Source organism: Equus przewalskii, unplaced genomic scaffold (genome assembly GCF_037783145.1).
Source record: "Equus przewalskii isolate Varuska unplaced genomic scaffold, EquPr2 ChrUn-13, whole genome shotgun sequence".
In the NCBI taxonomy this organism is placed as follows: Eukaryota; Metazoa; Chordata; class Mammalia; order Perissodactyla; family Equidae; genus Equus; species Equus przewalskii.
This window is the reverse complement of record NW_027228750.1, coordinates 14,562,863-14,580,326: the sequence shown is the minus strand read 5'-3', so window position 1 is coordinate 14,580,326 and position 17,464 is coordinate 14,562,863. Positions and strand designations below refer to the sequence as shown.

The 17,464-nt window shown below is 33.2% G+C and overlaps 1 protein-coding gene across 6 annotated transcripts in view; it reads right to left on the bottom strand.

Annotated features, from left to right (window-relative positions):
- Nucleotides 1-17,464, bottom strand: part of COL11A1 (collagen type XI alpha 1 chain) — a 197,539-nt gene that overhangs the window by 44,252 nt on the left and 135,823 nt on the right. For all 6 annotated transcript variants that reach the window (XM_070608147.1, XM_070608150.1, XM_070608146.1 and 3 more), the window contains 5 exons: nt 12,433-12,540; nt 6,337-6,444; nt 5,374-5,427; nt 4,248-4,301; nt 3,635-3,742 (listed from right to left, as the gene is read on the bottom strand). In XM_070608147.1, coding sequence (XP_070464248.1) covers nt 3,635-3,742; nt 4,248-4,301; nt 5,374-5,427; nt 6,337-6,444; nt 12,433-12,540 — 432 coding nt within the window. The remainder of the gene's footprint in view (nt 1-3,634; nt 3,743-4,247; nt 4,302-5,373; nt 5,428-6,336; nt 6,445-12,432; nt 12,541-17,464) is intronic.

The window sequence follows — 17,464 nt, the reverse complement described above, 5'->3', positions numbered from 1 at the left end:
ACAATTATGCCACTTGTTGACGTGCTTATAATCATGACCTACTTTGGAGCAGTGGTCTTTTGGGTGCCAATTTTTTATCTCTAGCAACTAGCAGAGGGTCAGACAAAAACTAGCATTTCGATAAAATGTTGAATTAATGATGAATGAATGAATTCTAAGAAAATAGATCAACAGGAAAAGCTACATGCAAAAATATGTTTTTTGTAACACTTGCTATGATAGTTAAAATTCTCAATTATTCCAAACGTTTAATCATAGAAAAAGCATAGCTAAACAAATTTGGTTATATAAACTAACAGAATATTATAGGACTACTAATATGATACTAATTCTTTAAATATGAATAGCATATATGATAAAATACAAATATAAATGAATACGTATAACATAAATTTAACCATAAAATATGTATTTAAAATAGGTATGATTATTGGACAGAAATAGTAAAAGTGGTAATAGTTTTTAATATGGTAGGATTATAGATTCTTTTAATTTGTAATGTTTTTGGTGTTATCATTATTTATATACTACATCTTACACACTCTATACATATTTTATTTTTAATGTTTGTACAATATTACTTCAGATGTAATCTACTTAAGAAATAAAAGATACACAATACAAAAGCTCCAAATTTCCGCTGATATTTTAGCAAAATTATTGACTTGGCATTACACTGCAGTGGCTGCAAATTATTTGACCATGAGCCACAGTAATAAATATATTTTACTTATTACCCCTTAAACGTGCACATGCAAAATAGCTAAGACATGAGTTTCAAAAAGTAATACTTATACTTAATGTGTAGGTGATGATCTTTGATATTTTTATTCTATTTTAACTTACCATGTTTTATTTCACTTTTTTAATGCTGGTAATAACCCACTAAATTGTTTTTATGACCTACTAATTTCACATTACTTCAGTTTGGAGAGAGGTTGCTTTACTGAGGACGTTTGTAAACTTTTTTTTAATGTGGCATAAACTCATTTTTATGAGGAAATCTTAATTACTGATTTATGATGATCAACATATACCAGAATTTCATTTTTTTCCCTCAAACGTCAATTAGATATCTAGGAAAACAGCCTGCTATACGGTCTTCCCAAACAGGTACCGCCGTCTGATAATAGCTTCTAGAATTACTAGAGAAGTTCCTGGGAGGAAGTAGCCAGGTAGTGTTTCAGATTTTAGTCTGCTTAAAAATTGCCTGGGTGAGATTGCTGAAATTTTAGATTCCAAGATCCACAGCCTCAGAGATTCTAATTCATTGACAGAGCACACGAACTTAAATTCTTAAACATGCAAGTAGATTTTAACATAGATGAAATAAATATTTCATTTTAAGTCCATTTTCTTGCAAGTTAAACATAATTAATTTCTTATAAACACCATATACATTAACAACCACATTCCTTATCTTTCATCCAGGTTTCCATCTCCTTTTAGTATAGAGTGCATCTGACTTGGGATCCCCAAACTGAATGACATATAAATATTAGTTCATAGTTCTCTTTTATTTCTATCACACCCCTAGCTTTGCCTTGCCATCTTTTTTTATGCATGCGATTATTCCTCATACTAGTTCTATAGGAACCTCCCAATAGAAAAATGACATATTCATTTCTTTTTGATGAAGTTTGATTATAGTTTGAGTTGATTAAGACAGAATTTTCTTAATATTAAAATTAATAGAGACATAATGAGTCAAATTCTCTTGTTGCAGGGAACCAAACGAGCTAGATGGCACTCCAGAGTTAATCAGTTTTCATATGTCCTAACTTTCTCCTAGGGAGTAATTTATGCCTGGGGAGATTCTGTTTTAAGGTCTGTCAATTTAAAACCATTTGCCACTTAAGTGATGGAATGAAAAAATAATTTAGGCCAAGGACTCTCATTTCATACCTCTCCTTCATACGCAGACAAATAGTAAACGTCAAATTGCAAAATCAAGTCACTTAACCAGAATATTAGATTATTATTATTTATGTCTATTATAATTGCTAATATCTATTCTGCTATGAAGACTCAATTAAAGGATGTAGATGCAACTGTGAACGTGTTAATTACATTAGCATCTTTTTAGATTCCCAACGTAAAGAGGTAGCTGTGGGGAAATATAATCAAGTTTTAGTGAGCTGATTTCTTGAGTCTCCCTCATCAAAGAGCACATTTCCTATGCTGTGGAAATGAAGATAACTTTTTATTTAATATTTTATAAATATAAGCTACAAGGCATCATCTTCAATCATGAGAACTAAATTCCTAAATTACCACCGTATAGAATTCAGAGTAATCAGTTAAATGAAAAAGCAGAAAATGAATGATATTGTATCCATTGGCAATCTAATTTTTAATGCCTTGTTGCTGTTTTCAATATGTGTGCTTCTCATACATATTGATATGGAGTACTCATGACTGTTTATTTATTATTGTCTAATGAGTATAAAAGAGTTAAACACAAATATGAAGTGAAGTTTATGCATTTTCCAAGTTTAAAAAGAATTATTTTGGCATTAAAATAATAGCAAAAAATTATAATATGTTCACTGGTAGACATCCATTGAATGTTATAACAATAATAGTTACGATAATAAAACTAATTATATTGTTTGCAGTGTAATTTGTATAATTATGTACATAATAAGCTATTTAATATTAAAAAACCAATATTCTGAGAGTTACTTATGATATAAAGATAAAAGTTAAATTTATATAAATTCAATTTCTATTTACGTTCTACAACTTCACAAATTTTTAAGTAGTGAACAAGATGATTTAATTTAACCATTTCTAAACTTGTTATGTGGCATGACTACTATCCATATGGTACCAATATGTAAAACAAAATTTTATAATCTTTTAGAGGATCAGTAGGTAGTTATAGAATAAGCAAGTGAAGCAGAAACCCAGATGTTTCCAGAGTTTGTAGGAAGTGGTGAACATCACATAGAAAGGTGGAAAAACAACTCAGAATAGGAGATGTGTACTATGCAACATTTGGCCCAAGAGACCAGTTCATAAGACACATTGGAGTGAAAATCTCTTAGCCTACAATATTTTACAATTTAATATTTCTTCTCTTGAATATGCTTCATAAAATACAAATTATAATTTTAAATAACAAGCTATTTTAAATGATCAGTTCATCATCAATTTGTTATTTTACCTATGATTATTCAACATTTGTTGTTGGTAGTTGCAAATTGCTGTTTGCTATTTCTCAAAATGCCTTTAATTTGTGTTAGCTCTCTGAAGTACTAATTTTCCTGCTGTGAGACTCGTGAAAGAAACCTTCTAACATTTTACTTTTAACTATCAGACTTAAATAAGGTTGTAGTTCATTTTCTAAACAAAATGAGAATGAAGAAAGGAGATGCAATATCTAAGGTGGGGCTAAATAAACTTCAGAAAAAGGAACCGGGGCTGACAGAGCTTCAGAAAATTAATAATAATTGATAAAAAGAAGTTGAAGTTCAGACATACATTCAAGTAAAACAATCATTATAGTTAAATATTGTACCCAAGTTGCTACATAGAAAAAGAGAAAGTTGCCCTTTTTTACATCCACCAGAAAACTTGGTGTGAGAAGTCAGCGGAAATGACAGAGTACGCAATGCGGAGAGCATCTTACCTGAAGACCTATGGGACCAGGCGGTCCTGGGAAACCCCTTGCACCCTCATCACCTTTCTGTCCAAACATCCCCTGTTGACCTCGGGGACCTGGCTCACCATCACCTCCCTAGAGAAGAGCAATGAAAATGACCACAAAATGGAAAAATCATGATTCTGATACTAGTCATCATAAAAATACAGCCATTTCTAACTTAATCAAAGCTGGTCTATTTGAAAGTAACCAAGTAAAGTGTAGATTAAATTTCCATTATCTGCTGCAAATATTCCATTGTTTGCTTTGCTTACATTCCTTGTTTCTGGAGTATGACTGATTTTGATTTTCTCATGTATACTAAATAAAGTCAAAGCTGCCTAATAAGCAGAAAAATGATGTTCAGAATTTACTATAAATTAAGTACTTCTCAACTGGTTATTATCTATTTTCAAATAAAGTCATGTTTTTTGTTTATAAAGATCAGCTTGGTTAGCTATATTAGATAATTCAAATTGGACTCAATGTTAAGCATGCAAACAACCATCACCACATGAAATCCACAGGTTACGGGGCAGTTCATAAATTTAATCAGGGCACTGTCAGGATTTACATTTGCTGAACAAAGAGGAATACTTACAGCAATTCCAGGGGCACCAACTGGACCTTGAAGACCTGGGGGACCAGGAGGACCCTGCAGTGAGATAAAAATCAGCAATTTTGAAACTGAAGCCAGAAGAGCCTCAGTTATGTAGTGCAGAACATTTGGTTGATCAAAGTCTATTAAGCATCTCTACACTTCTACGGAAAAAAAAGAAGCCTTTTGCATTTAGTGCAGCCAACCATTATTTAGTTTACTCCTTGAGACTCAAGACGTGCATATTTGCCGTCAATTTCAAATTGGCAGTTATCAAAAGCACTCTCATCTGTAATGTTGTGGATATTTAAAAATGGATTTTTATGCTAATATAAATCATCTTGAAGTTTCACATTGAAAAATTTTCAAATTTTTTTTCTTTCAGATTCTTTTAATGAGATATGTAGGAGACGGAAATAGCACGTGAAAAATTCACCTATATGCCATCTTCTAAATGAATACTAGGATGCAGGGGATCCTATACAGACAGAATGTGGTGCTATAAGAAAATTTAGAGTTTTTTTCATATGTAAACACATGCAAACTCAGTGTTATATATTAAGTATAACAGAACTCTTTATTTTGAGCAATAGATTTCAACAGGTTTATGAGTCTTACATGCATAAATATTTTTTCTTAGCTGTCTACTGATCAGACCCTATAAAAGATCCAAGCACTAAAGAAAGAAGAGTCATTGGATTGTATTGTTCTTTATCATAACTGCCAACTGTTGGGAAGAGAGCTTAAAGCAGAGGTTCTGAAAGTGAGATCCTTTCAGGTTTCCACTAGGTCAAAATTCTTTTAAAAACACCATTGAGACAGAATTTGTCTTTAAACCATGTGGAAATTTGAACTAATGATGCAAAATCGACGGAGAGTGAAATTGCCAGTGCCTTAGTCTCAGTCTGAGGCTTCTAGGGTTGGAATTATTGTGTATCTTAACACACAACTTTGAAAAAGGTTTTATTAGAATTGACTGAATCCCAAACTGAATAGTCACCACAGAGGCAATACAATACTGATATTATAATCTTTGGATAGGTAAGTAGTACTATGGAAAAATATCCACGGCTAATAGCAAAAGGAATTAAATTTATAATGCCCCCTCAACAAGAAGGAGGAAACTCACATTTTCTCCTTTGTCACCTTTGCTGCCCTTTTGTCCTGGTTCACCAATTTCACCCTGTATTTGAAAGATTTGAGTTAAAGTTTATCTCTGATGTGTCATATTCGCCATTGCATTGTCATCACTGTCATCTCACTAAAGTTTACTTTAATGTAATTAGGTGCTAGCGTTTAACGTCACTGTTCAAACTGTAAAAGCCTGGGTTCCCTCTGCTTCTCACTTTCTAGTATTGACTAAAACATAGACAAACAAAAGTCAACTGGACTTTGAGGAATATTACAACCGGATTTTTCATTCAAAAATCAGTTTTGTCTGAAATATTACCTGATAACAGAAGTACATTGATTTATACAAAAATATGATTACATATTAATCAAAAAGTAGTTTATTTTTTTCCTCTAGTTTTCCAAATGCTAGAATGTTGCACATTGTCAGAGTATCGGTTCACAAATTTTGTTATAGTATTTCAGAATAATATGAGAGAATATATTAAATTCAAACACTTAACACAGCTGTACATTCAGAATCAAGAGCTTAGAATCCTTACTCACATGTTAGTAAAGGATAGCGAAGGATTATCAAATATGCATGAGCTATTCTTAACTCTTACTTTGTAATATCCAAGACATAAGGGCTAAATCTATACAAGTAATTAATTAAATTAACTTCACATTTATTTCAGAAACATGAATATTTAAAAATAAGCAATTTTGGCATCTGCTATTTTTTCTCACTACCATTGTTCTTATATTCCGTTTTCTTGTTTACATCCCACATACTGTTTCATGGACTAGATACTAATTCTCAACCTCTAGAATAAGGTTTTTGAGTACAGAGAAGATGTATGAAACTTTGAAAAAGATATCTTTAGACTGAACATCTAATCTTAAATATGACTAAATCTTGTATTCTTGAGGAAAAATCAATTCTTCACAGGATGTACAAACATGAATAAAGAACACCAACCTTGTCTCCATCTTCTCCAGGGGAGCCGGCAGGCCCTGCAGGCCCTGGGAGACCCACAGGGCCTTGTACTCCATCTCTCCCCGCGGGGCCTTGGGGACCTTTTTCTCCCTGTATTGAAAATCCAGAAGATCGTCACTTTAAGAAACTCATAAATGAGCTATTTGTTACAATTTTTTGTTTTCCTGAGGAAGATTTGCCCTGAGCTAACATCTGTGCCAATCGTCCTCTGTTTTTTATGTGGGTCACCACCACAGCATGGCTGACGAGTGAGTGGTCTAGGTCCACACCCGGGGAAAATGACCCCAGGCCGCCAAAGCAGAGCATGCTGAACTTAACCACTAGGCCACCGAGCGGCCTGCATTTGTAACAATTTTTAAGTGCAGTTACAGTCATACTCTGGCTTCCACATTTGACAAAGAAATTTCTTAATGCTCTCAAGAAAAAAATATTTTAAAGTACTAAGTGATGACACAAAAGATCTCTACTTTCTTTCGTGACTAAGAATACTGTCCTCCTTAACAATTTAATCTCAGGCTATGGCCTACAAAAACAATTAAGACTCAACTTAGAATTTCTCTTTCAAACACAGATTTTCTAATCAAATATTATATATATTGGTAAATCAGATGCTTTATGGTTGCGAAAACTCCCTGGGCCCTTACTCTTCCTCAGTGGTGCTACTAAAACAGCTGGGCAGCGGTGATCAGGCCTAAAAAAATCATAAAATGCATTTCCTCATAGGCCTAACTTTACAATATGCTTTATGTGTAATCTTTTTCTCTTTTTAATAAATGTTTCATGGATTTTCCTAGGTTTTGATATTTTAATTCATTGCTGCTTTTACCAATTCAAAATGACAAGGCCATTAGCTTTTTCTGTTTATGTTCTGACGATGGTATTATTTTCCTGTTTTAAAATTTACCTATATTGCGTAATTAAAAAAAATAGTGCCTTGATAATGAAGACTCTATTTTCCACTAAAAAAAATCCTTTCAGAGTTTAAAGTAAATTATGTCCTAAAAGTCAAGATTTCATCAGTTTTGCACAAGATCTATTCCTGATTGCACTCAGTGGTTCGATCTTTTCTCCTGTTATACAATCTGGAATCCACAAATCATTAGCTCCTACCTCTGCATTATTCTGCTCCCCACCCTCGCTTCCCTCACCACTTCCTACCCCTTTACAATGCGCAAGTTTTATCTCTTGAATATATTTACTTCACTTTATCTCCACCACTAACACCTTACCCCAAAATACTAATAGCCTTCCTCTGAACTATTGAAATAACGTCTTCCTTTCTTACATTTACTCTTACTTCCTCAGTATTCCCCATGCTGTAACCAGAGGGGCAATCAGATCATCTTACCAGCCTTCTTCAGTCAATTTACTTGTTTGCCATTCATAAGACAAGAACTGAGTTGATAACGTGGTCTACCATTATCTGGCTCCTACTACCTACCCAGCAGCATGGAGCCTCCCCTGGTCTTTCCTCCCACATTCCAACCCCCCGAGACCTTCTTTCAGTAAAGACTGATTCCATTCCCCTTCTGTCACTTGGCCTGAGCACATGTTGTTCCTTTGGCCTGGAGTGCTCCAGGGAGGACCCTTCAACTAGGTAATTCCTCCCGATCTTTTATATTCCACTGTCGGTGTCCTATCCAAGGAAAGGCCCTACTTCCAGCTCAGGTCCTTCTGTCATAAGCTGATGTACAGCACTGCAGTTCCTTCATCTCACTAACCAGAGTTTGTAAGTATACATGTACTCAGTGATTCTTCACTTATTAATTAATTGTCCCATCAGACAATAAACTGTGTGAGGGCAGAAACATACTTCTGATGTCACCTTGGAGACTTTTTATTTCCTTCATCAAATATTACAATATCTCAAGTCTATCTTTAATCATAAAATGAGCCATGCTATTCACAGTGTACTTCACTATTTTAAACGCATCAGCTAATTTAGATATTTCTCCTTAATTTGGATTTCCTTGCAAGCCTGAACTCCAAAAATCAATTCTTTTATACAAGAGTATCCATAAGCAAGACAGAATAATTCTTATCTGCTTTCATTATAGTGCATATCATCTCCAGCCGGGAATCACCTGCTATTTATTTCTCCTGATCCTGGTCTGGGTGGAGTCAGAAAAAAATCTTTCAACTGATCTACATCGCTCTACATTTAGATTCTTCAATTACAACTCTGCAAGACGACAAATTCTTCCTCTGTTATGTATCTCTTGCCTACAACCTACAAGACCAGCAGAAACATCATCCATCTCTATCTCTGTCAGCAGTCTATTTCATCACTTCTACTCCTTCATTAATATCAACAGCTGAATCATACCTTAAAAAACTGATAGAATTAGCTGCTCATCCCCATGTCCTACGTTTGCCTTGGTGTGATCTTCTATCTAGCCTACACCCATATCCTCAACTTTTATTACAATTCACAGAATCCACCCCTCTTTATTAAAAGCCAATTTATGCATTTATTTTCTGGTTATTAATTCATTCTTTTTAATGACAGCTCTGGGTCACACACTGATGATGACGATGATGATAAATTATACACTGAACAATTATTATCGTGATTCTCCAAAGTGATTCCCAGCGACAATTTCATCTAATCTTCACAAAATGTTGTGGTTATCTTCTTTTCAGAGATAAGGAAGCAGAGATTTTGAGATGTTGAGTAACTTAGCCAAAATCATGAACTAAACAAAAGGTAGAAATGAGCTCCCAATTCAGTTTTGATTAGCTCAAAGCTGGCAGCCTTGGTCTCCTCTGACACCCTTAACTTCCTCACTTTTCACTTGATTCTTTTCTTATTATTTGTTAAGCAGATAAATATCTGTGCATTATAGTAACAATAATAAGAGGCAATGCATTCAATCCTACTAGTACTTCCACCCACTGCCCCCCTCTTCTTTTAGTCCCATGGCTTACTCTTAGTGTTCTCCATGCACCCCTTCCAGTCCTTTATCCTCCAACTTCTTTTTGAACCCCCTGTTGTAATTACTCTAAAGTCAAGAATGCCCAGCTGGCCAAATCTAGCTCTCTGTTTGTTTTTTCTCAGCTTTAGGTATTCCTGATCTTTTACAACATTCAACAAGTAGACTCTTTTCCCTCTTGGCCTATATGATGGTGCACCCCTAGAGATATTTTCTATCACTCTTGGACTCTTTCACTCTCTCTCTGCTTAGTGGATCCTTTAAAAACTCCTACCATCATGATTCTCCCTAAAGGCAAGTCCAAATTTCAATTCTCCTCCCTGAATATTGCTTCACGTGGGAATTCAATAATATGGTCCCTAACATCCCTCTTATTCTAAATAAGTCCCAGATTTACAATCCTGACACTAATCATTCTCTCTGCAATTATATACACACATACTTGAAACTGTAAATAAGTTTTTTCTTGTATCTCCAGCTACTATTGCCTAATCCATTTATGCTTAATATACTGCCTGCATTGTGTTTTGGAACTAGCACTTTTTCTTCTATTTCTACAGTTGTCTCCCAAATAGATACATTATCAACATAGCTTCCTATCTGTAATCTTTGACTCCAGTACCTCCCTAATACAGTTAATGGTTTTCTTCAAGAATCATTCTCCCATCAAAATATTTCTATCAATGCAGTTAGAAGAGGTTTTAGCTTTCTTCTCTTTGCATGACTTCCAGAATCTCCCCAACAGAGTTTTTAATCTGATTGATTAATTTGGAGTTACAGATTAGGCCAGAGTGATTGCCATAAGTAAGTCATGTGGATATTCATAGCTCTTGGTTCCCATTTTCTCCCTTCCAAGGAAGTGGGTTAGTGGTAAGCGGACCAAGTACTTGCCGTCCACAGAGCCCCATCTTGTCTTTCTCTTTCTTTATGCAAGACTTAACCTACTGATAATTATGCAACATTTTTATAACACAAGTTGCTCAAAGGAGTTAAGGTCCACAATTTATATTTGGTTTAGAAGAAGTAAAAGGCTGCACTTAACATCTTAGCCAACGTTTCCATCAGTTTTCACTAAACCTCTGCATGGAAGTCTATGGGTACTTTCACCCAAACTTTTATAACCATTTTATGACACTATCCCTAAAGAGACACTTTCTTCAAAAATACTACCTAATACAGTGTCCAGCACTAGCTGTTCCAATAACATTGTCGAACAAAAGACCAGTAGAATGAACATCTTGGAATTTTTATTAGTGGTGGGAATAACTGAGAGAGAACAGATGGGCAGAGCATTCCCTTTTCCCTTCATAGTCATAACATCATCAATCGCTAATAAAACTCAGGCCCAAATCTTAGCTCTTACAAGGGCTTCTGTCAATAATTTCTCCTCTGTCTCACCAAATTAATTTCTTATTATAACTTTCAGTACTTTTACAGATGCTTGTCTTTGTTTCAATATTTTACTTTTTCTTCATAAAGTTATGGCATTTAACCACTTTAAAACCTAGCATTCAATATTGTATCTTTACAGAATTCTTGACTTCTCTAAACAGTATACTCTCCCCATTTGTACAAAAAACAATGTCTACCCTTTTTCTCTGTATGTCTTCTTCATTGTGCTGTGCCAAGATATGGGTGCCCTGGATTTTTGAATGAATTTGTATTAAAGGGCCTGAATCTACATCTTTTCTAACCCCTCCCAGTACACAGTATTCTACAAAAGTTTTATGAACAAATATTTAGTTTTTGAGGTTGGCTGGAAATTAATAGGACTTGTAAGAGGGAGGCAAAGAATAATTTTTTCATAGTTGACTATAAATATCTCAGAAAATAATGTCTAAATTTTCAACAAATTTACTAATCTGGAGATATATTGCTTTAAAAAAATTCTCATCAATTAAAAGTGCTTTTTCTGTCACCCAAAAATTGTATCCACAACGTGGCATAGCCTTATTCTAATATTCTTAATGCTTTTGAAAGATAATAGAGGGGCTGGCCCCGTCGCCGAGTGGTTAAGTTCGCGCGCTCCGCTGCAGGCGGCCCAGTGTTTCATTAGTTCAAATCCTGGGCGCGGACATGGCACTGCTCATCAAACCACACTGAGGCAGCGTCCCACATGCCACAACTAGAAGGACCCACAACGAAGAATACACAACTATGTACCGGGGGGCTTTGGGGAGAAAAAGGAAAAAATAAAATCTTAAAAAAAAAAAAAAAAGAAAGATAATAGATTACAGAAAACAATCATTTTAATTTTGAAACACTTGAATATTATCACAAACAGTAATGAAAGAAAATGCATACAATGAGAGCAATTTACTAAATCTGAATCAACTTGCTAAAACTGAAGTCTTAGTGATAAAAAACTATTTTGAAAATTACTTAAAGGCTTAAACTAGATTACATATGTTAAGACATATGCATACAAAAGTATTAAATTCATATTTTTGTGTATTATGGTCAGCAATTTTTATCTACATTTATTGAATGAGTTTGTGTTTTAATCTTGGAGGATGAGAGAATGCTTTTTTTTCTTAGAAAGTTAATATGATTAAATCAAAATCAGGAACAAAAATAGGGAAAAAATCTTGACAAAGGAACATAAACCAAATGAATGGAATAGTCCATAATCATTTTAATATAAAATTTTAAAATCCAATAAATGTAAGACAAAATAATTGGTCAGATCTTTCTCATCTCATTCACTGTAGATCAACACTCAGATTACATGAGAAAGGCAGCCACTTTCTATGGGTCTCATTTACAGACTATGGGAATAGTGGAAATGAAGTTGTATTACAAGAGGAGTGAAAAGTGCACACTTTTTGACTATAAAGCAGCAAGGTATAGTTTTAATCAAAACTCCAATTTTATTTTTTTAAAGGAGCAAAATCAGAAGCCTTTTACATTAATAATATCCAACTCCCTCAAAGGTATTAGGGTTTCATAAAGTATGGAAAAATGTCATCTTATTTAATTGAATTTGAAATTTTCTCTATTATAAATATAAAAAGAGGAGTGTTTTTATGCCAGGCACATATGCAAAGAGAATGCAGTAGAGTACGAAGAGCTAATATCCTTGAATAAAAAGTAATAGCTTGTGCAGGGTGGCAGTATAATATATTTTCTCTATTAAATTACTTACAGGAGCACCTTTCTCTCCAGCTGGACCGGGAGGACCCTGGGGTCCTGGACGCCCCGGCAAACCAATTGGGCCAGCAGTACCTGCTGATCCACGTTCTCCCGGTGAGCCCTAATACATGGGAAAGAAAGTATTTGTTATTAATGATGAAAAAAGTGATAGTGGCTTCAGAATCACTATCTTAATAGTGGAATCTTATAGCACAGTAAATAATGTAAAAGTTACTTTTAGACAATTTTAAGATTTCAAACAGGAACAATTAGTACTATTTCAAAGATTAATTTCTAGCCCCCAATATTAAATATAGATATTTAAGTTAGGACATATTGATAAGGTGAAAAAATATTTCAAAACTATTTCTATTTCATATTTTATAGAGGCTATCTTTTTTTTACTTGTGCTCACAATGCTTTGTAAAACATAAACACAATAAATCACTTCCTAATCAATTTTCTGCCTGTATTATTATGGACTGGCAGAATACACTTTCTAGACGAGTATTTCTCAAAGTGATTTTTGGGCTTCACCTCAAACTTGCTGAATGGCATTTTCAGAGTCCTAAAAATGAGTTCAGGAATTGTCATTGCATTAGGTTACAAACATAATTTTTTACATAATAAATTTTGATAATCACTATCCCAGAGTTTGGACTTTTTCCCAGAAAATAAGTCCTTAAATTTATCTTACAGTCCTGTAGGGACCATTGGGTTTTATTACGCACACTGACAAGATAATTCACATTTGATTAGGTACATCCAATTGAGTTTCAAAGAAGATGCCATATATTTTCAAGTAATTTTCTTTAAAATATACATAATATGTGAAATTAAAAAAAAACCAGTATGGATACTGACTTCATAATAATTACCTCTAGCAATAATTTAAGAAAACACTATCTAAAGCAAGAATAAAAGAAAAGCAAACATATATTTACTAAGTCACGTAGAGCTCTTACGTGACTTAGTAACTTATTTACTACCTCCATTTTTATTTAAGAAAAGAAAACAAGAATGCTGTCTTTGGATTAGATTCCTAGATGGTTGGTGAAGTTATAATTTATCACTTTCTTCATGATTGAACTAAATGTGGAATATTAGGAAATATGATTATTAGTAGTTTTCTTTAATAATTAAGATGTTTAGATAATAAGATCATTTCAAAACTTATAAAAGAAATGACTTTTAAAAGGTGGAAGATACAATACTTTAACACATTTTCTAATATTATATTGCCATATAATTGAAAATCATTTTATTACACAAATATGAATTACTGACTTTGTTCTAATTTATATTTTTGTTAGCTAGAGAACTAATTATGTATCAACACAGGAACAATAATAACAATGAAACAATTTGTATTGACATAGTGCTTTACAATTTATGAGTCAGTTTCACATTGTTTGTCATTTTATTCTCACAAAATTCCATGGAATGGATAGCACAGTTGTAACATATCAGTTTTAAAAATGAGGAAACTGTGGCTCAAATAGGTTAGCCATCATATAACTAGTCAAGGGAAACCCTGACCTTGGACTCTTCCCTGTGCTTTCTTCACAAAGCCGTCCATTGCTTCTCCCTGATGAAAACATCAGTGACTCCCAGAGGCTATTTAATTGAAGTTTCTTTAAACTTATTACTTACTCAATTTTACTGAAACAGTCATTGATTAGAAAGGCTTATAAGAATATTTACTACCTAATTTCCTGACGTTATTTTTCTGGCTAAATTCATAAGGTACATGGAATAATTTTTGTTTAGCCAGTTATTGGAATATTAAAGCAATTAAAATAAATAGAGAGGATACAGACATGAGGTTACGGGAATAATTGAAGAGTAACACCAGAAAAAGTGATTTGTCTCTCATTTTTTCACTTTAGGATTAGTTGAACCACTGTTACAGTTTTTTTATTCACAGGGTATCAAACTTAGGAGATAGAAATAATTTACAGAAACTTTACCAAAAATATGGTTAAATAAATCATAAAATTTGAACTTGACATAAACAAAAAGTGGCAATTTTGACTATATATGTAAAAACAAACCCAGGAATTGTTCCTCATATTGCATAACAATAACAAAGAATTATGTGAAAATTAAATTTTTACCAATTACTTATTTCAAATACTAAAGAAGAAGAAATGATTACAAAGGAAAATTGCAGTTAGTATTTTTTAGATAATAAACGTCTACTCTGCCAAAATGTTCTTTTTAATTTGACAATATTAAAATATATTCTGTAAAAGGGTCACCCACAAGTGGTATAGCTGTTAACCAGGTGGCCGACTTCAAATGAATGAGTCCAGAGGCCAGTGCGGAAGAGAAAAATAAAAGGAGAGCCCTCTAAGTGTTGTACATTCAAGAAGTCCAACCCTAACAAGAAAGGAAAGCTCTGTCTCTACTTCTTAGAGAGGGAGTTCAGAAGCGAAGGCTGGAGGAGGAGGAGGAGGGAGAGGGAGGGCGAGAGAGAGCTGGGGAGAAGGAGAGAGAGACAGAGAGCAAGAGAGAGAGAGAAAGAAAGAGAGAGAAAGAAGGAGGAGGAAGAGAAGAACAAGGGCCTGAAATTGAGAGGAATGCAAAGGTGTTCCCCGGATTACACAAAAGAGAGAAAGAAAAAGTTCAGTAATGAAAGCAATATTTTTTTGGTTTTAGAAATATTTTTTTGATTTTAGAAAAATATCAATAGAAGACAATGTATAACATGCTCAGGTTGATTCTGTTTTATTCAGGTTAATACTAACATTCCTAAAAATAAATTTCTACTTTTCTGTAAAACTGATTTATTGAAAATCAATGTGGGCACAAGTGTGACTGTATTACATTTTTGTTTTAAATTTTTACCCATAAAACCTCAGAGTAGGATTACTACCCATTGGTGTTATCAAATCTAAACTAAGCATTCAATTTAAGTGCTGAGATATTTTATTTGTAATTGGCTATACAAAAGGAGATGCAATTTTGATTTGTCAGGCCATGAAATCCTTCCCTCTAACCCTGCTTTAAATTTAAACCCCAACTGTTTGAAGATATCACATTAGACTGTGTTGAAGTTGACAGCTACGAGACCGGAATGATAAAAGGAGAGATTTTCTAGAAAGCAGAAGTGTATCTTAAGAGAATTTTATTATGTTTCAATTAACGAGGCTACTAAACAATTATTATGTTAAATACTTTGTTTATGTAATATAATTTAATTTCTGTACAATTTTCTTCTTTTTCAGGTAAAAGTCATAAAGCTCAGGGTCTAGCTGATGTGCCTTGATTCACACAAAGTTTTTTCCTACAATGCTGAGTACTTCATGAATAGTGAAAAAAAATTCCCTGATTGCTTGTAACACTATAATTCAAACATTGTGCTAAATTTTAATAAGTAGAAGAAATTTAGCCGTATAAGCCACTTCTGCCAGAATAAGCTCATATTGGTTAAACACTCTCTCAAATGATAAAACTTTAAAGAACTGATGGTAATGCTCATCTCCTTTGTCCAGATAGTCAGTCTCTGTTATTCATAGTTCATTTGAACTTTCATATACAATTCATTAGAATCTTTGCCCTTTGTCACTCTTGCTTAAAAGTTTATTTTTAATTTTCAGCAACAACAAAGAATTGTTTTCAGTTTTGAGAATTATTCAACACACATGACACTCACTATGGGACTTTTGCATTAGGTTCCACCTCTGATTTTAAAAGTTAAGTATTTCTTTCTTATATGCAGAACTCTAAACAGTTTGAGTTAATGCATCTTTTTGAGAATATATTTATCCTTTATCTTCCCAGAAAAAGTCATATATACATACTCAGAAGTTTGTTTTTTTACTTTATATTTTAGTATTGTGATGTTAAAATTATTTTCTCCTAAAATATATCTCTCATTGTCCCTCTAACACAATATACCCACTTCTACCTCTGAATGTTTGGTTACACTTATATTCTATCTTGGAAAGTCTTTGGTCTTTTCCAGTACTGTTAAAATTCCAGCCATTCTTTAGGCCTGGGATAACAACCACCTTTTCCAAAAGTTGTATTATTCTGAGAATTTAAAGCATGAGACAGCCTTCTTAACATTCCTTACACAGTCTAACATAGTACTGTAGGTTTTCTACCATTATTTTCTGAAAGAATTAATTTAGCATTTGGAGTACTGAATTTTCTCCTGTAAATACCTCCATGATTTCTTCACTAACATTTCAAAAGCATAAAATACTTACTGTCTGCATTAAAGAGTTATAAATAGTAGTAATCAGTATAAAAAGATAAAATTAGAGATATGTATTGGTCTTTTTGTGAACATGATAGAAATGTTAAAAAATTTAGGATCTAAATGTAATCAGGTGTAATCAATAGAAATTTTCCAAATTTTCAGGACAAAGAACAGTAATCAAATGTACACTTTCCCTAGAAGACATAGTATAAAAATTAAGAGAAATATATATTTCCTTAACTAGGTATATTATGACTGACAAGTTACATGAAAATAACTCATGGTGTGTACTTAGGAAAAGAATGCTTGTTAATACTGAAGTCTGTTTAATACTGATAACTAATCGAATACTTTCATGCATATCAAGTAGAGAAAGAATGCTGATTTGAAACAATAATGATGTGTATAGTCTGTAGATATTAAATATTATTTTTTATTACAAAGCTTAACTATTTTAATTATTCCCTTGGAGCATTCATAAGATTAAATTTCAGATTGCCACCTTGCTTGTGGAAAGTGCCTTAAAATTAACAATAACAACATACTACTTTCGTTTAGTTAAAATATTGCTCATGATCGTGTCATAGCTCATTAACTTAGAAACAGTGGGTGAAAACAAGAAGAGACAATATTGATGTATATTTGTGCCCTAAAGTACAACTGCAATTTCCTTTTCCATTAATTACTTCAGACATTCTATGTCTAGATATTTTTAATAACAGCATGCACTGTGATGATTTTATTTGATACACCTATAAATGAAAAGTGAAAATCTCTGAAGATACATACTGATTAAACAAATGATATTACAAACTTCCAAATCTTATTTAAATAT